The 19595-nt window shown below is 42.5% G+C and overlaps 2 protein-coding genes across 3 annotated transcripts in view; one reads left to right on the top strand and one right to left on the bottom strand.

Annotated features, from left to right (window-relative positions):
- Positions 1-19595, bottom strand: part of IFT74 (intraflagellar transport 74) — a 116781-nt gene that overhangs the window by 60876 nt on the left and 36310 nt on the right. For both annotated transcript variants that reach the window (XM_053294789.1, XM_053294790.1), the window contains one exon: positions 6423-6561. In XM_053294789.1, the coding sequence (XP_053150764.1) occupies positions 6423-6561 (139 nt within the window). The remainder of the gene's footprint in view (positions 1-6422; positions 6562-19595) is intronic.
- On the top strand, positions 14156-19114 carry LRRC19 (leucine rich repeat containing 19). The gene is made up of 4 exons (XM_053294791.1): positions 14156-14249; positions 15218-15700; positions 17090-17281; positions 18810-19114. The coding sequence occupies exons 1-4, from the start codon at positions 14156-14158 to the stop codon at positions 19112-19114; spliced, it is 1074 nt and encodes a 357-aa protein (XP_053150766.1).

The following is a 19595-nucleotide window of genomic DNA, read 5'->3' as shown; positions in this document are numbered from 1 at the left end:
AACATTTCAAGTATAGTGGCTAGAATGTTGGGTCTGAATATGGAAACTCAGGTTCAACTTGCCACTCAAATACAGAGATCACCACTTGTTCTTGAGAACTCTCTCAGTCTAATCTATATAAACAGGTTGCTCACCTGTAACTGATGATCTGGTAGAGATCCGTCAACATCCATAAGAAGTGGGATTTCTACACCTGCGCAGGGACCATGCGGTAGCTATGCTGAAGCTTGTCAAGGTGTCCTGACCACGCTCCCACATCCCATGCATGCTAAGGTGGGCAGGAACGCATTCCTCAGTTCTTGGACAGCCACTGTGGAGGACGATCACCCAGGTGAGATCATGATTTTTTTCTTTGAAACAGTGATGAGTGAGCAGAGTGAAACCACAGAGACAAGGGCTGCACACCTAAGCATACAGCCATAGAACCACACTACTGCAGAGGGTAGGTAGGTAGGGTCTTATGGCTGTCGACAGATCTCTACCAGATCATCAGTTACAGATGAGCAATCTGTTTATCTGGATCGAGATCCGTCGAGATCCATAAGAAGTGGGTGTTTAGCAAGCTCCAAATGGAGGAGGGTGCAGTAGTAGTTAGGGCAACACTCGCTTTAATACACTCCTCCCAAAGGTAGCCTCTGCTGCAGAGCGTATGTCTATGGCATAATGTTTCACAAAGGGGGCCTCAGAGGACCAGGTTGCTGCCTTGCAGATGTCCGCAAAGGTCACTCCAGAGAGGTGTGCAGCCGAGGAAGCGTGTGCCCTGGTTGAATGGGCCTTGATGGCTTTCGGTGGAGTTTTGTTCTGCAGCTTGTATGCCAGATCTATGAGCTCCACTAACCACCTGGAAAAGTGTTGGCGCGAGATGCAGGTGCCCTTGGTAGAACCTGCATAAGCCACAAATAGTCTCACTGTGGTGCAAAAGTCTTTTGTTCATGCCTGGTAAAAAAAAGGAGTGCTCTCCGCATGTCGAGTGAGTGCAAGGATCTTTCCAGAGCCGACGATGGGTTCCTGAAGAAAGACGGGAGGACAATGTCCTGGTTCAGATGAAAACTGGACACAATCTTAGGTTGAAAAGTCGGGTCCATACGCATAAGGACCTTGTCTTGGTAGAACCTGATATATGGGGAGTCGAACCTCAGTGGTGTAAGCTCACTTACATGCCTTGCCGTTGTGATGACGATGAGGAATGCAGTCTTCCAGGAAACTAGTTGCAATGACGCCATTGCCATGGGTTTGAATGGTGGCTCAGTGAGTGTGGAGAGAACCAATGAAAGACTCTAGGGTTCCACCGGGCACTTTATTGGAGGATAGATGTTAGCTAAACCTTTCAAAAAGGCCTTACTCTCTGGGTGAGAAAAGAGAGTTGTTCCGTCTGAGCCAGGGTGGCGAGATGAAAGGGCAGCTAGGTGGACCTTCAAGGAAACATTTGCTTGGCCTTGCACTTTTAAAGAGGAGAGGTATAGCAAAACCTGTCTGACAGACACATGCTGGGGCAAGAAACCTCTAGTTTTGGTGTAGCTCCTGAAGCGCATCCACTTTTCTGCATAATTGCGCTTGGTAGATGCCTTTCTATGATTCAATAGGACTTCCTTCAGAATCCTATGTGCCATACGGTCAGCCGGAGAGTGTGAACATCCGGATGTAGGATTTGACCGTTGTCCTGAGACAGAAGGTCTACCACCCTTGGAAGATGCTGGTACTGGTTCCGGGACAGTCTGTGTATTTGTGGAAACCATGGCTGTCTTGGACACCATGGAATCATCAGGAGAAATGGCATCGGATCTGTAAGTATACAAGCGACTACCCTGGCAATTATTGGTTGGGGGCGGGGGACATGTATGGCACTTCCTGTGCCCAATCCAGTTGGAATGCATCCCCTAGGGATAGAGGGTTGTGTCCCGCCCTGGAACAGAAACGGGAACATTTGGTGTTTAAGGATGTCGAGAACAGGTCCACTGTTGGTTGAAGCCACTGACTGAAAAAGAAAATGATATACTCCGACTTGAGGTCCCACTCGTGATGCCTGTCTTGGGGGAAGACTTGGCTGAGGTTGTCCACCAGGACATTGTCCAGTCCCTTGATGTGGACTGCCACCGGCGAGAATTGGTGCCGAATGCACCAATTCCATATCTGAACTTCCAGGGCACAAAGGCTGAGAGACACTGTCCTGCCCTGGCAGTTGATGTAAGCCAGGGCTGTTGTGTTGTCTAGTTGGATTTGGATGGACGAGCCCTGGAGAAGTGGCAGAAAGGCTTGTAGTGCAAGAAAAACAGCCAGTAATTCTAGGAAATTGATATGTAGCTAGGCCTGTTGTGGAGTCCACCTGCCTTGAGTTAGGTGGCGGGCGCAATGTGCTCCCCAACCTTGAAGGGAGGCGTCCGTTGTCAGCCATACCGTCAGAATCTGAACTTGAAAGGGGATCCGTTCTAGGAGGTTGCTTCACTGTTTCCACCAGGAGAGAGAGTCCAGGACCCATGGTGGAATCTCCAGGTAGTAGCAGGAGTAGAAGCCATCCCACCTGTCCGCCCAGGACACCGGGGCTATTGCCCCCTTCTCCAATAGTTCCTTCACCTCTTGTTGTAGGGCTTCTGTTGAAGGAGTGAATCTCATTCTCGTGAACAGTGATACTGTCCTGAATTCAATGGTGTATCCTGTTGATATAATCTTCAGGACCCAACGGTCTGATGTTATATGGTGCCATGCGAGGGCATGGCTTGCCAACCTGATGAAATGAGGTGACGGAGATGGTAGTAGAGCTCCCTTAGGTGGGAATGGGGAAAAGGATGGTGTCGGTGAGCGGACTGATGTCTCAGGGACGCTTCTGAGAGTCGGTGGCCTTGCGTTGAAACTGCCCCGACTTTGACTTGGCCTGATATGGTCTCCTCTGGTATGTGGAATAGGGTTTCCAGTAGTCTCGACGATCTTGACGCCGGAATGGTGGTCGCTGCCTCTGAAAGGTGGAGCAGTACTTCTGCTGGTATGACGATGACGTGGAAGTTTGACATGTGAAAGTCTTAGCTGTAAATTTTGATTTCTTTAACTGTTCCATTGTTGAGTCCATTGCCTCACTAAACAGGCCAGTGCCATCAAAGACCAGGCCCTCTATCTTATCACACATGTCGGGTTGCAGATTAGTAGAGCGCAACCATGCATGTCTTCGTAAGGTGATCGCTGCTGTCATTGCACGAGATTCACTCTCAGCCAAGTGCTTGGCAATGCCAAGCAGTTGTCTGGTCAGGTTGCCAGACTTTTCAAGTGTCTGGGTGAATCTTTCCCAAAGGTCATCTGGAGGCAATGTGTCCAGGTCTGTGAGTAAGTTTTCCCAGATGCTATGGCTGTACTTTGCTGTACAGGCAGAGTAGTTAGCCACTTTGCTTGAGAGGCATAAGGTCGAATACACTTTTCTCCCTATGAGGTCCAGCTTTCGACTTTCTTTGTCCGGCGGTACTGTATAGCGTTTCCCAGTGTTTGATATGGAAGTGCAGTCAATCACCAGACCATTTGGCACAGGATGTTTAAGGAGATAGGCATTCTCCTTGTCTTGGATGCGGTACAGGCTCTCGAGACGCTTTGATGTTGGAGTGGAAGTGTGGAGAACCTTCCAGATGCACTTGGCCGCTTGTGTAATAACTGGGAGCATTCGCAAGGCCACCGGAGCCATCGTTTGGGTCTTTAACATGAAATTATAGACTGGATCATCTATCGTTGCTAACTCTGAGCGGACCTCCAAACCCAGTGCAGTAGCCATGGCCCCGAAATGTTTATGGTATGCCTTAAGCTCTTGGTTAGGTGATACGTAAGTGGTAGGGGTCACATCAGTTGGTGGTTCCACAATGATCTCCTCCTCCTCCTCCTGGTCAGATTCAAAGTCGGATGAACCATAGTGGTCAGAGCGCGAGGCAGATGGTGACGGAGGAACTGTAGTTTGAGTCCCTGCCGTTGCGCCTTGTGCTGTTGGTGTTTGAGTTTGGGTGGCCACTGAACGCTTTGTGGAGGACAGGGATGCTTGGTGTTGCAGAGACGCAGAAAAGGTCTGGGTAGCCACAGTGACACCTTGTGGACATGGTGTAATGGTTAATGGTGCAGGTGGGAGTTGAGACACCGGCTCCCATGTTCTATCAGATTCACTAATGCAGGCTGTCAATGCTGGAGAAGAGCCCGGTAGTTGTGCTGATGCCATGTGGGCGAAATTACACATGTGCCACGCAAGAGGGCTCTGCAGGTGGGCGGCTGCCAATGCAGGAGATGGATGGACGGACGACAAGGCTGCCTGGGGTCCTGTTTCTGACGGGAGAAATCCCAAGAACGTCAACATCGACCGAGTGCTCAAGTGTGAGTCAAGAAACGTGAGGAGTGCGTCTGTTTCCCCTGGAACAAGAGCTGAAGCAGCATCAGCATTGTCCCTATCCTTAGTGTTGAAGGACGGAGGTGGCGGTTGACATCGAGGAGAAACGTGCCTGGAAATGGAGATCACCGGGGTATGCAGCATTGAAAGAGATCGGCTAGTTACCATCGATGTGGAAAGTGGGGAAGACAAGATTGGTGTTTGAGCCGGTGACAAAGAACGGGCCCTCAACACTGTAACGGTGCACGTCGAAGGCAGGTTTGTCGGCATTCTGGTCGATTTTGAAAGCTCAGGAGCCGGGAGGGCAGCCGCAGGGATTAGCTGCACGTCCGACGGAGAAGGAGTGAGTTCCACCGTCAGGTCAATGAGTCTTTGATGCTTCTCACTTGGCATCGAAGGACAATCTGAGCTGTGGCGCTTAAGAGGTGTGGACGTCAACGAACTGCTCATAGTCCCCTGAGGTGGAAGTGGCTTCGATGTCAATGTCAATGAATGAGCCCTTTCTCTGCACGTCGATGTCGATTCAGTCGTAGGCAGCTGCTTCAGTGTTGATGTTGAGGTTGACAAATGGTCTCTTTCTCGACGTGTCAAGGTTAACTCAGCCGCAGGCATCGGCATCGATGGGGACTTCCCCGATGGTGCCGAGCTCGATGTCGAAGAAGTGGTCATGGTCGATGTCAAGGACCGCTTCTTGGGTCTTTCCAAGTTGCTGTCTTTGTCCGATGCCGAAGAGGCAGCTGTGGTCAATGTCTAGGCCTGCTTCTCAAGCTTTTTCGAGCCGCCTTTTGAAGAATGCTCTAGACTAGATCTCAACCTAGCTTGTGTTTTCAACTTAAGGGAAGTCAAAGTCGATTGTGGAGTTGAAGAAGATCTCGAAGGCGTCTTCATCCTCGATACCGAAGAGCTTGGCGTGCCCGGTGTCAAAGGGCTCAGCATGTCATTATAGATCGCCACGTGAAGGCGGAGTGCCCTGTGAAGGTGGAGTGCCCTTTTCCGAGTCTGCTTGGAAAATGATAGGCAGATCTTACATGTGGCGACATTATGTTGTTCACCCAAGCAGATCATGTAAATCCTTAGAGGGGAGTTTGGCTTTACAGCGCTTGCACCTCTTAAAGGATTTCTTCTCTTCAGCCATCACAAAGACGAGAGGGTAGTCAGGTAGTCCGAGTTAATTTTCAGTCGTAGTCCGTCAGTCGTTCAGAGGTCAAAGGCGAAGGAGAAAAACACGTCAGCTGGTCCGGGTCAAAGGAGAGTGTAGACTGTCAGCCAGTCCAAGTCAGATAACCATATAAGTTCACAAAAAAACTCATGAAAAAACTCACTAAAATCCAAGAGGAACTTCCCGACTAGAGGCAAACCGAAGGTCTAAACACAAAGGCGGTCGGAGAAGAACTGAGGAATGTGTATCCTGCCCGCCTTTAAATAGCATGCATGGGGCATGGGGGCATAGTCAGGACGCTTTGACAAGCTTTGGCATAGCTACCGTATGGTCCTTGCGCAGGCACAGAAACCCCATTTCTTATGGATCTTGATCCAGATCAAAAAGTTCCTATAAAGATAAAAAGGTGCTTCAAGATCCTCCAAGATGCACACACAGAGAGACTCCACAATTAACAGTCCATATGAAGAGGGCGGAAATTTCCTTGTTTAGCAAAAAAAAAAAGATAATGGTTATCTTTCCCAATGTTCCATAGGTCCGGCTGCATGAGCAGAAAGCACTTCTGTTTGCAGAAAAGGGTCACCAATTTCCCCACCTCAATTAGTCCACAGCCCTCAACTCACTCTGAAGGGTTCCCCACGAACCTCTGAAGACAATTTAAGTGAGATGCAAAGGTCTACAGTTCAGGGGAGAAATCAGTTTATTTCCACAGGATAGTGCTAACTATCCACTGAAATCAATGGGACTGAAAACCGCTTAAGTTTGCCTGGATGGCGCCCATGGTATTCTTTATTTTCTGGTTTTAATGCTGCTGTGCTGGATTTAAACAACCCAAAAAGTCTCTTTTAATTAAATCAATTCCTAAATTATGTTAGGGTCCATCAAACCATAACTCAGACTAATAATAAGAGAAGTCACCTGCAAGAGCTTTTCATTTGCCATTTTTGTCTCCATGTATTTAGTTTGATCCTCTTCAGACATATTTTTGATGATGTCTTCTGCTGCCTGCTTTTCCTGCTGAATTTCATCCTCCACAGCTTGAATTAGCTTTTCTTTGCTGCATCACAAGAGCAAATATTTTGTACACTGGATTCAATAATAATGGCTATTATTTTTATTTAAGTCTCCAATTAATTTTAGCAGGTAGGTTATTGGCCTTCACATTAAAACACAGTTAAAACAAGTGAAAATAAAAACAAACCAAAATAACATTAAAAAATCTAAGAGCAGAGAATACAAAATTATGAACTTTAAACATGAACATTGAAATAAAAATGTTTAATTAATGTCCTAAAATAACGACTAATCAGCTACACTTGTATCAAGGCTTTAACTATTAAGGATGATATTTAAAAAATGTTTACAGCATATTAGCAAATGGAAAGACTATTTAAACTGTCACTTTTAATATGCAGTTTATTATTAGTGGCCCACATTCACCACAGCTATACGAGGCAGAGCAATAGTTCAACCCTTGCAGGGAGCCATTTAGCCAGGGCGGTATACAAATCGAATAAATAAAATAAAATAAAATATAAATCCAGGACACTAACTACACTGCCGTATTGCTCCACAGGCCAGTGGGTGGGGGAGGGGGCGGGAATCAGGAAGCTATTTTTATTTCCACTGAGCAGCTCCCAGGCACATATTCTTGGCAGCAAGCAGGGCTTTTGCAGGGAGAGGAGAAAAGCGAAAACAGCTTCCTGATCCCCCTCTTCACAGGCTGAATTGTAGAGCAACGCAGCATGCACCTGGCTTCCTGTGAAAGTGCAGTTCTTGCTGCGGAGAATGTGGGCTACCATTATGAAGAATATTTATATAGCACTTTTCAACAAGGAAGTTCTCAAAACAACTTCCTTGTACGTAGTTTACATAGCAAAATTTACATAGCAAAGAAATATTTATAAGAAAATGGTTCCTTGTCCCAAAAGGACTCACAATACAAAAGTAAATACAAGACAGACACCACAAACAGCCACTGAAGGGACACTGCACTGGGGATGGATAGGGATAGTTACTCTCTCACTGCTAAATATAAGAGCACCACCACTTTAAAAGGTTCCTCTTTGCCTTTTGAGAGTGAGCACCCACCTGCTTATATATGTATTTATAAAGATTGATTTTTTTTCTTGATGTTGGTAACTATGACTACTTAAACAATAAACTTCTATTCGTAACTCTCTGTATACGATATAGCCCTGTTTTATTGGAAAATCTAAGAGTGGTTGAACTTGTTCTCCTCCTCACCCTTCATCTCATGAAACAAATCCTGATCATATTCTGAGATTTTCTGATTGGCTGAAAGAGCCAATTAAATCTTAGATGAATGTAAGAAATTGCTCAACCTAGTCAATCTTTTGCTAAAGGCATCCTGGGCTTTTTTTTAAAATTTAAACTACCAGCCTGCTAATTGGGTCCAAAGGTTCAAATCAAGTGAAGTCACATTGCACCTTTCATCCCTTTCTTTTCCATCTAAAGGAAAGCACACAAACATGTATATGATGTCGCAGAGAAAGGGTAGCAAGGTAAGATGTTTTGTTAACGTTTGGTATAACAATCTACATAACCTGTGTAATTAATTAACTTTGATTCCAAACCCAGTATTAGATTATACGTAAATACTATCTATGTTTTTAAACGTTTAAATTCTGGAAATTTTGTGAAGGACTCACATGCAAACATAACTAGATTATTTGAAAATAATGTATTTCAAATGTTTTCCCTCAGTTTAATCCTGCAAGCTGTATTTTTCATTTCATTTCAATAATCTAGGGTTTATAATGGAATAATTCAGTAATAAATGTGAAAACAATTAAAAAAACATTTTTGCTTGATTTTTAAAAAATAATGGACTTAGAATAGACTAAGAGCAACTTTCACTACCAAGGACTATGCAACTTGTGTTTTTTATTTGATTAATGCCGATCTTTCTAGTTAATAACTTCTTATCTGTGGTTTTACCTCTGTTGTTAGATTTATGATCTTTTCTCTGCAAAGAAAGGGCATGCAAACCTTGTGATATATGCTTATGTCTTGCATAACAGTACGTTGTGGTTATGATTAGAGCCGCCATTTCTGTGGGGAACAGTTATAAGATTCTCAGCAAGGTTAAAAGTCTGCTGTTGGATAAGCAGTATACAGGTTGAGTATTGCTTATCCGGACTTCTTGGGACCAGAAGTGTTCTGGAATTAGGATTTTTCAGGATTTTGGAATATTTGCATAATGAGATATCTTGGGCATGGGATCCAAGTCTAAACATGAAAGGTTACTGTATTTTATTTTTTTAGGTTTACCCTTCTGTTTGTTCAGGCTATATATGGTGCTCTTTCCAACATCATACTCTTCTGTAAGACATTTCACACGTACACCGCTGTCCAGTTTCTCCAACAGCTTTACTTTCTGTGCTATAAACATAAATGCTTCTTCTTTTTATTATCACAGTTAACCATAGGGGTATCAGCAGGCCTTTTTGACATTTTCGACATTACCCTGTACTATACCTTTACCAAACAGAGCAGGCACCAACAGCACGCAAAAACAGATGCCAACAGAGCAGGCACCAAACTGAGCAGGGAGTGGAGGAGGGGGGCTTTCCCTTTTCCCTCTAGTGCCAAAGCGAGAACATCAAAAACGTTAAAAAGCTTCACAACAAAAACAGAGCCGCAACTAGAGAGAATTACAGACAAAACCCCTGTCACTAACAGCCTTCTGAAATAAGTAAGTTTTGACTACATGTTTAAAAGCAGCAAAATTGGGAATTTGCGTGTGAGTGAGCTGAGGCGTTTTGTTTTTGTTACGATGTGGTGTCCAGATTTTGGAGCATTCCAGATTTCGGATGTCTGGATAAGGGATACTCAACCTGTACTGGAAGAGCATTTATGTAGTTACATTTTTTTACAAGAAGTATAGCAGTATGGTATTCTCAAAAGTTTTGTGCCTTTGAGATGCATACCTAGTATACAGGCCCAAACAATTCTTTTGTCAGGTATTGGCTTGGCTTTGAGCCAAGCTGCAACCGAAGGGGCTCAGACTACAGAGCAAATAGAGGTGTTTCAAAGTAGCCAGAGATGGCAGACATGGTCAAGCTAAGCTGGGGTCAAGTGCCAAATCAGGCAAATGAGGATCAGAAGGGCCAGAGGCAAAAGATATAGTCAGGGCCAGGCTGGGGTCAAGCACCATGAGAAAAAAAGGAGAGGATGGGTGAGGCAAGACAAAAAGACTGTTCACACAACCGTTAATTGGGCAGAACAAGTATCTTACCCAGCTTCAAAAGCTGTAAGCGTTCCTGATTTTTGATTGCATGAGAACAAACATGAGGTAGGGAGGAGTGACTGTGTGTTAGAGAGGAGCTGGGTAGGATGGTGCTGTCTTACCCAGAATTTTAACAAGGTAGGAGCAAAAGTCACCCTACCCAAGTCCTTTCACACAGAACTCCCCCTATACCTATTGTTTGCTCACATATGACCAAAAATAGAGAGCATGCACAGCTCCTGTCCTACTCAGTTTTCAGTTGTGTGAACAGTTCTAATGTTTGTGCTCTATCAAGTGACAATGCGCAGATTGAAGACCCAAGTCTGGAACAACAGTTACATATATTTTTGATGGTCCTCCAATGTCCTGGTTTAGAAAGCTATGAGGGGCATAATTTGGCTAGAATGGGACGGAGTCCATTAGATTTCATGAAGGGCGCCCCTACCTTTCTCCACATAATTTGAGTACAGTTTGGATGTGGCCAGCCAGGCTTCTATTGGTTCCTCAGGTCTCCTGGGTTAAAGAGCTGTAGCACAAATTCTGGCCATTATATAAGCAAGCAATGCATTACAACAGAAAGCAGGCCAATACTTTCCTCTGTCTGGGAGTTGCTGTGACGGTGCAAGGCAGACGCAGGCAATCTCTATCAACACCCCCATCACATTCTCCCCATTAATTTTGAAAGAGTCAGAACATGAAAAGAGTGAATGAGATGCCTGGTGCTTTACATGTTCATGAAATGGTTACAAAAAGAGATACTTTTGAGGAACAATCACATCTGGTCAAAAACACGGAGGCCATGGCACCACTGGCCTTTCCTAAATAGTACCCCTGGCACCCATCCAATGAAGCATGTGAAAACATATGTACCCAGTTGGGTCATTCTACTTTATTTTCCTCTACAAGGAAGCTGCTTCTGAAACCCAGAGGTGAAGAGGAAGACACAGCAATTTTATCTGTATGGGTGGGGAGCACTGTTCCCTCTAAGGCATGCACTCACACATTTTTAATGTCTACTCAGTTAATTTTAGATCCCGCTCAGGTTGAATCAGGAAGGCCTCACTGAATGCATGCTTTGATACTGCTGCCCAGAACAAAACTCAACCCGCATACAGATGAAAAAAATTAGAGAGAACATTGCTGGGGAGGAGATGTCAGCATTCACGCTTTAATCAAGAATGAATCACAAGACCTATGCTGAAAACAGTGGTTTTATCTTCCAGACAGTCCTACTTCACACTTTATTCCTATTAAGATGTTATGGAGTGCTCCAGTGCTCACGCTTACAACTTGAAAAGCAGAAAATCCTGCCCTGCCACTGTCACTCACCCCCTCGAGCCTGGCATTCACATTTACTGCCTGTTGGTCTGACAAGGGAAGTGCTGTAAACACGATGGCTGGCATTTCTGTAAGCAGCAACCTTGACCTCACCCCAAGGTTGCTGCTCATGAAAATACTGGCCATCCCACTTACTGCACTTCCCTTTCAGACTAACAGTGCAATAAGAGTGAATGCTGGGGTAAGTGACAGTGGCGGGGCAGAATTTCCTGCTTTTCAAGTTGTAAGTGAGAGTGCCAGAATGCTCCATAATGTCTGACTAGGGCTCTAGAGGGCCAAGTCAAAAGCTACCATGACAATCAAATATAAGTTTAAATTAAAAGGAGAAGATTTGATGTGAGAAACTGTGGCTGACATCTTAACAAAGCATGCACATTAGGAGAATGTGTGGGGATGTAGAAGGAGTTCTTGAGCAAGTCCCTCAGTCTTATTGTGCTTGTGCTGTTGTGCAAGACCACTAATACTTACGAGTGCTGCCAATGCTCTAGAAGTGCTCCAGAGCAGGGGTAGCCAACTTTTATGTCTCTGAGGGTCTAGAGGTAAGTTTTTGACAGGACTGGGGGCTGCAGAGCATAAGTCTCATGTGGAAATTTCATTAATTAATGGTCATTTTTAGTCATGATTGGCATACTATTTCTTAAGAGATTTTTGACATTTTAAGAAAAGAACAAAACATCCAAAAATCAATACAGTAACTGTTATGAATGTCTTTGCAACAAGATTCAGAAAATAAAAGTTAATGAGAACATTAATGTAAAGAATGGGGTGGGGGCACTGGGTAGTAGGGGTGTGCACGAACCGCTGTTTGAGCACCGGTTCTGCATGGGGAGGGAACGCCATGTGCGTGCTGGTGCTACGTGGAGGTACTTGGGCCGAGTGCCATCCCAGCAGGAAGCTGCATCAGGTGGTGGAAAGCAGGTAAGAATCTGCTCTCTTTCTTAAAGCTTGTGCTCCTCACTCCCTTCCCGCGCTGAACCGGTTCATGCACACCTGTAGTTCAGCTCGAACTGTGCTTCATGCACACCTCTACTGGGTAAGCGCTATAGCAGTTCTTCCTCGTTTCATGGTTCAGTTCAGCAGCAACCAAGAGGCACATATTTTGTATTGTTCATTTTCTTAACTGGGCACAAATATTGTTCTCCCCACAAAAAACCTCCTGGGGGGCTACAAGACATGATGTGAGGGACATCATGTGATCACTAGGTCACCAGATGACCACCTCTGGTCTAGATAATGTATAGATTTCCCTCCATTTGAGATATTTCTGAGCAGGGTAAGCTTCCGCTAGATATAACGGTAAAAGCCCAACCCTGGGAGTGTTGACTGTTTCAAAGAGACTGGTTTCCATGAATTAAGCAATAATTTAGTGAGAAATATAGCCAGCCAATATGACTGATGTGTACCTATTTATACATAAACCATGCTAGAAACAGATGCCCTATGTGAGATTGAACCACATGTCTTAATCTGCCAACCAGTCATTGCAATCGCTGGTATAGTTTTCAGCCTTGGTTCATTCTGATTATCTGCAGTATGCATACTTTCAGAAACTTGATTTCTTTTTTTTAAAACCCATTATTTTTCTTCATAAAGAAATCATTGGTTCTATTGGGAGGACACATTCTGTGATCCAACATTAAAACCTTCTTGGTCACTTCTTGTTTCTCCTTTAGTAATTATCATTAAAATAGCCTTTCCTGTTTGGGAAAGTAATTGCATCTGCAACACAACCTTTAGTTGCCTACAAATGTGAGCAACCACATCTCCTCCCCACCCCCACCCCCAATATTATAGGAAACAGCCTTTCTGTAATTATCATCAAAATATCCTTTCCTGTTTGGGATAGTAATTGCCTTTCACACATCCCAAATGATGACTTATTTTACAATAATAAAGAGCCAATCCATCATTTTTTTCTCCAAGCTTTTTGTTTTGTTTTAAATAAAAACAAATCAGTTTGGTGTGCAATCGAGGGAGCTGTCCCACCAGTCAGTGTATGCATACTATTTATTCTGTGTGTGTAGTGTGTCCTGTACAGAACAGATGGTTATGGGGTTTCCTTGTCGTACAACAAACTGTATACATTATATAGTTAATATTTCCCATATTTTATTCCATTCTAAGAATCCTGTTAATACATTCAGCTTTGCAATCACAACTCCACTACCTGTTTGTGCGCACAGTTTGCCACAGACAACATAGAAACACAGGAAGCTACCTTATACCAAGTCAGACCATCAGTCCATCTTGTTCAGTATTGTCTACCCAGACTGGCAACGGCTTCTCCAAGGTTTCAGGCAGTAGACTCTCTCAGCCCTATCTGGAGGTGCCAGGGACAGAACTTGAAACCTTCTACATGCAAGCATGCAGGTGCTCTTCCCAGAGCGGCCCCATCCCGAATATCTTACAGTGCTCACACACGTAGGGGATATTCACACACACAGGCAAAACTGGGCTAAGGAAGCCCAGCCTGATTTTGCCGGCATGTGTGAACCATCGGGAGCCACATGGCTCCTGGAGGCAAACCCACTTAGGGAGCCCACCGCTTAGCCCAGGTTCTGGGCGTGAGGGCACCTTTAACCCAGGCTAACTGCTTGTGTGCGGCACCTACACTTGAGTAGCCTCCCAGCCAGTGCTGAGAGGATCCCTATAATGCACTGCACTCTTGCACAGTGCATTATAGGAATTCCAGGAGCTGGAAAGATGCATCCCAGCCCCCGACCCTCCACGCTGCCGGTGCCTGGGCAGGCGATCCACTCACCTAGGAAGGAGCCCTCAACCATCTGCCAGGGAGGTATGCATTTTAAGACTTCCTCCCCTGCACATAGAAGTCCTTTCTCACTGATCATGAGAAAAGGCTCATAATCTCCCATTCAGGTACAACCAGGGTGGACCCTGCATAGCAAAGGGGACAATTCAAGCTTGCTATCACAAGACCAGCTCTCCTTCCAATCTCTCCTATGCAAGCTAGTTTTAATTTTTTAATGATCACATTGAACCTTAGCACCTAATATTCCACTGATAACACATATGCAAATTTTTGAATTGACAGATTTTGAACATGAAACTTGTTTGGCTCCTGATATTGGCTGCAGCTCTCTGTCTACACCAAGTCGCTACTCAAATAGTAAGTTTTATAATCAGATCCAGCTACTGCTCCTTGGTTATTTTTCCTAAAAAAAACAGCTTTGAGGCTACTTTTTAAACCCCTACCAATGTGAAGTATGAACAGAGGCAATATATCAAGAATATATTCCAAACCAGAATACTAAATCACAAGTACAGTTCTTGAGCAAGTTCTGTATTATGACACAAATCACTTGCAAAACAGTTGTTCCTTCATGAACCAAATGTGCTTTGATATTGGTTTGGATATGGACTGATGTGTGGACAGTTTTGCACCATGCAAAAGTAAGAGTGTGTGTGTGTGTGTGTGTGTGTGTGTGTGTGTGTGTGTGTGTGTGTATTGCGGGAGGGTTGGACAAGTCCTCCAACCTTATAGCCCTGTTCACATGTTAAATTAAGCGAGAATATTGTAGTCACATACAGCATTCCTGAGATTGTACTTGGAAGCCCAGACCCCTCCATCATACATGCTAACCCCACCCCCACCCTTCATGCTTACAGCATTTATCTGAAGAGACAAAACGCTGCAATTGTTTAGATATCCTTCCCATGATGTGCAATGCTAGGACAGCCTCACTTTATATATTGTCTAAACAGGGCTTATAACTCTGTGCCAAAACATTCAAATTTCTAAGCGCCATACTTTATAATAAATTATCTAATTTATAATTATTTTTATAATAAGAAGGATTTCAAGCCCATTTGGCATTTGAATTCCGAAACATCAACATAAAATTAGCAGGATGATTTCCCTACTGCTTCAAGTCTCTTTTTATAGTCAACTTATTTTACTACTGACCATAAGGATGCTTGTAATAGAAAGATAATAAAATATTGGTATATTAGTAAAAGTTTTCATGGCATTGTAAAATTACAGGAGCTTGATATCCCACATAATCTCTATTTTTATCCCCATTATCTTTTCCCTCTAGATAATGTATGCTAACCTTTTTTCATAAGTTTTTCTATCTTCATTAACAGGTGGAGTGTGAGGAAGCAGCAAAAAACTACTCTTCTGTCCCTTCTGCCCCATACAAAAATGTTTCTAAACTATGCCTCAATTACAACAGCATTACTTTAAACGAGAATGATACAGTGATTCTTCAGAAGTACATTAAATTGACTGAACTGTACCTGAAAAACAATGCCATTGTTGTTCTACGTAATTATAGCTTTGACAAACTTTCTGAACTATTAATTTTGGATGTCAGTAATAATTCTATCAAAACAGTTGAACAAGCAGCATTTGCTAGACTAAAGCTAACACATTTGTATCTACAGAACAACAAAATTGAAACGTTAGATTCCAAAACATTTGTATTCTTAAAGAGCTTGAAGGTCTTAAACCTACAAAATAACCACTTGGGATATTTTGATATTGAAGTATCACTTAATTTAATCACATTAACTGGAAATCCATGGAACTGTTCGTGTGGCCTGCGTAATTTACAAAGTTGGTTGAACACTAATGTAACAATGGGTAAGTATCAAAAAAATGACTTGTGCCTTGATGTTTTTATCCACACAATTTTAATTAAGTATCAAGTGTAAGCCATTGGCTTGTGGCCATAGCTATCCATGAATCTTTTATTTTTACAATTACAATTTTCTTTGAATTGGGAGCCAAAAATTCTAGAAGGAATTGTCTATTAAAAGATATAAGAAAAACCAGCTCACAGATATTAAAATGGTATGCTAAAAGGCCAAGTTCAAAATATATCATCTGATTTTATTAAAGAAAGAGATCCACATCAAACAGAATTGTGCCTAGAGTAATTGCAAAATTGGTGGCTCCAGAAAAATAATTAAGAGTATAGCGCAGTAAAACATACTTGATAGTATTAGAATATCCATAAAATTTGTGTCTAGAAATATTTCAGCAGTATCAGATTATTTTGGCAGTACTGGATTAGTAGGCAATTCTAGATAGGTAATAGATACTATAGTCAAGGGTCAAGAAATGTTGGCTCAGCTCACCAGCCAGTCTGATCAGTTCATCAGCTAGTAATACCTTCTCATTGGAGTACTTAATGGGACACTTCTGTAGTTTCTACTTGTTGAGGCCTTAAGAGGTTGAAAAACTTGGGGCTGCAATACTAAATGAACATGCATGTTTAATTAAATGGAGTTACTTAAACGTGCATAGGATTGCAGTACTAAATGAAGAAATGGACAAGTCTGAGGGGTTGCAGGGGGGGAATAGCTTTAAATTAACTCATTATTAAATCAGGCTCCAAGAAAGTGACCTTTAGCCATGCACAATATTCCTCAGATACCTGGAAATCTTTAGTAGATATGTAAGCTGACTTTCTAAGTAAACTTGGACAACTAATGCCAAAGAGTCCTTCAAGCCCTCAGAAAGAGACATCTTAACAAGTTAAGCATTTGCACTTCATAGGAACATAGGAAACTGCCATATACTGAGTCAGATCACTGGTCCATCTAGCTCAATATTGTCTACACAGACTGGCAGCGGCTTCTCCAAGGGTGCAGGCAGGAATCTCTCTCAGCCATATCAATTATTATTATTTATTTATTTTTGCTTGACATGGGGCAATTTTAATTTAGATAAACATTTAAGGCTCCAGTCTTATACACATTTACCTGTGCTCAAATAAAGAGAGTGGGAATTATTTCTGAGTAAACATGTACATAATTGCACTGCAAAAGACTTGAGGCTACAATTCTAAACATACTGACTATGAAGTAAGCTCCACCAAAATTAACAGGACTTACTTTCAAGTCAACTTGCTTAGGATTGTGTTGCCCAAGATGCAATGATGAGCTTTTTGTCTCTGGCAACCATATGACATTGCATAGTCTCACACAATATAATATGTGTAAAACACTTTTTATTGTTTATTTACAGAAAGTGAAGAAAACACTACGTGCACTTCTCCAGATAATTTGAAAAAAATTCCTATCAAGACAGCTCATATACTTAACTGTGAAAAAAGAGGGGAGACTGGAGTAACCACCATTCTTTCTACTCCTATTAATCCTAACAATAATACTCTAGGTTCTGGATCCAATGGTACAAATGAAAAATCAATAAACTCAGGTATACTTTAGTTCACATTACAAATAATGTTGATATATTTATCTATAGGAGCCAATAATTTTAGGATCAAATAGATCTTAAAGAACTTAAATAATAATTTAGTTCACTGATTCTGGATTTAGAAACACTGAAACAGAATATCTTCAAATGCATATGTGGCCATTCATTTCTTTTAAAAGTACTAAGATATATTCCACAATTTATTTTAATTTAAAAAAACCCAACTCTCTCAGAGCTTTGTAAAAGAAGCGACTTGCACAGCCTTGAGTATTTCAAGCAAAATTCAGTCTGAAACCAAGAAGGCAGTTCCTGCCCTGATTTATGGCCACCACTGTCTCAATCTACTCATGCAAATAAGAATAATTAGGATATATATCTATTTAAAATATAAGAAGATCATAACATGGGCTGACATTCAGACTAACAAAGAACAGTGCTTCTGAAGCTTTCAACTAACTCAGCTCCACTGCTCATGCGGGGGTGGGTGCAAATTTTCAAGGGTTGCACAACCTTCTGAATATTTCCTGGTAGCACAGAGTGCTTCCAGGGGAAGGGGAGATCATTAAAATCCCCCTCCAGCATGAAAGCACCAGTGTGCAGTGTTAGTCTGAAATCTGCCGGGGCTTCCTTAGTCTGGCTGTCATCCAAGGCATATTATCAACATAGCTTTTGTATTATCTTTAAAAATAGTTAATATATTGAAGTAATTTTCAGCATGCTGTACAAAACACCATGAAATAATACTGTCCTAGAGAAAATAATAATTGGGAATGCTTAACTGCAAGACACTGGAAAGCTTTATATGAATATTGGCAAACTCTGGATTAAGCTCAAGAGAATTCTGAGCTACCTGTAGCTCAGAATTGCAATTTGCTTTGTTAAACCTCTTTTCTGCTACAAAACCTAAATTTATCTGATTCAGCAACAAAGATCCACACCATGATGCTTGTGTCTCTTGCATATGACTAACCGCCCCAGATGTGGATACTCATGCTTGTCAGGCCTCAACTAGATAGTTTGGATCTGGGACCCAGGGAAATGGTCTGTCTGTCCAAGTGGGCCAAAATTAAATGCTTGGTCCAAACAAGTAGTGCTGGTGTTTTAGAGGAGAAAGCAAGTATAATATGGGCATCGCTAGAGCTGGATCAAGGCTGATCTGTCTGTGGCTCTGGGAAACATTCAGCCAATAGTATATTTAACTATAACAGTTATTAAGCCTCACAACTGACTCCTTTATGACTCTTTGAATAGCATTCAGGGCAGTGTTTGTGTAACCAAAAGTTCCTTTTCTCTGACAGGTATTTTCTTCCAGGGGAAAGAAACTTTTGGATCCAACCCTTTATTTGCAAAGAGAGAGAAAATGAGTGAGAGAGGCTTGCTTATTCAACAAAGCTAAGCAACACTGATGTGAAAACTAATTGCTTTCACAGAATGTTTGTAAGAAAAAAAAATGAGATAAGAACTGTAGAGCTTGTTTATACTAAAAAGTACTGTAACACTTTTTCTTTCTTCTTATTTCAATATATAGATGTTCAGCCCGTTGGCAAAAGTTGGACCTTTCTGATGGGTGTCCTAGTAGTTGTCATCAGCACTACATTACTGATCGTTATTTTCATCAAATTCCCAGTGTGGTACCGTTATCTGGTTACCTATAACCATAGTCGTTTGGAAGAAGACGAACCTGAAATGTTTGAAGAAACTTTCACACCTCATATATGTACTCTCCCACAGACACCAGAAACCAATGAAGAGTCCATAGTAGCGTATGAACAATTTCATACATTTTTTCCAGAAGAGGATGGATTTATTGAAGATAAATATATTGATACATGAAGACTTACTACAAATATTGCAGACTCAACTTCACCCTGCCTTGCAATATAAGCAGGGAGTTGTGCACAGAGTGGTTAACATGATGTGCAGCATACCTTGGGCGGTTCTGAACCACCCACACTGCTGCGGGTGTCTAATTGTCAGCGGTGTTGCATGGAAGTGCTTTTATGCTTGTACTAAAACTGAGTGATGCTATGGCCTTTATTTCCAATGGTTGTGTGTAGCACAGGTGCAACTGCGCAATTTTAAATATTAGTGCAAGAGTGCTCTTGTGCAACCTCGCTGGCTTTGTTTTAGGTGCCGGCAACAATGTGGATAGTTCATAACCACCCATGGTATGCTGCGAATCATCTCAGCCTTCATGCGGAGCTCTATAAACTATAATGCTAACAACCTGTTATCATTTTTGATTATTCAAAGAATATACATAAGAACCTCATCATCTGTGGGGGTTCCATTCTACTGGGGGGGAGGGTTGTGC

This window comes from Hemicordylus capensis, chromosome 2, assembly GCF_027244095.1.
Source record: "Hemicordylus capensis ecotype Gifberg chromosome 2, rHemCap1.1.pri, whole genome shotgun sequence".
Classification (NCBI taxonomy): domain Eukaryota; kingdom Metazoa; phylum Chordata; class Lepidosauria; order Squamata; family Cordylidae; genus Hemicordylus; species Hemicordylus capensis.
Note: the sequence above shows the minus strand (reverse complement) of the source record. Positions and strands in the feature narration are given on the sequence as shown.

Coding starts and splice junctions, on each gene's coding strand:
- LRRC19 (XM_053294791.1), top strand. CDS start 14,156: ATGAAACTTGTTTGGCTCCTGATATTGGCTGCAGCTCTCTGTCTACAC. Junction 14,250..15,217: donor TATAATCAGATCCAGCTACT/GCTCCTTGGTTA, acceptor AGTGTGAGGAAG/CAGCAAAAAACTACTCTTCT. Junction 15,701..17,089: donor GAACACTAATGTAACAATGG/GTAAGTATCAAA, acceptor GTTTATTTACAG/AAAGTGAAGAAAACACTACG.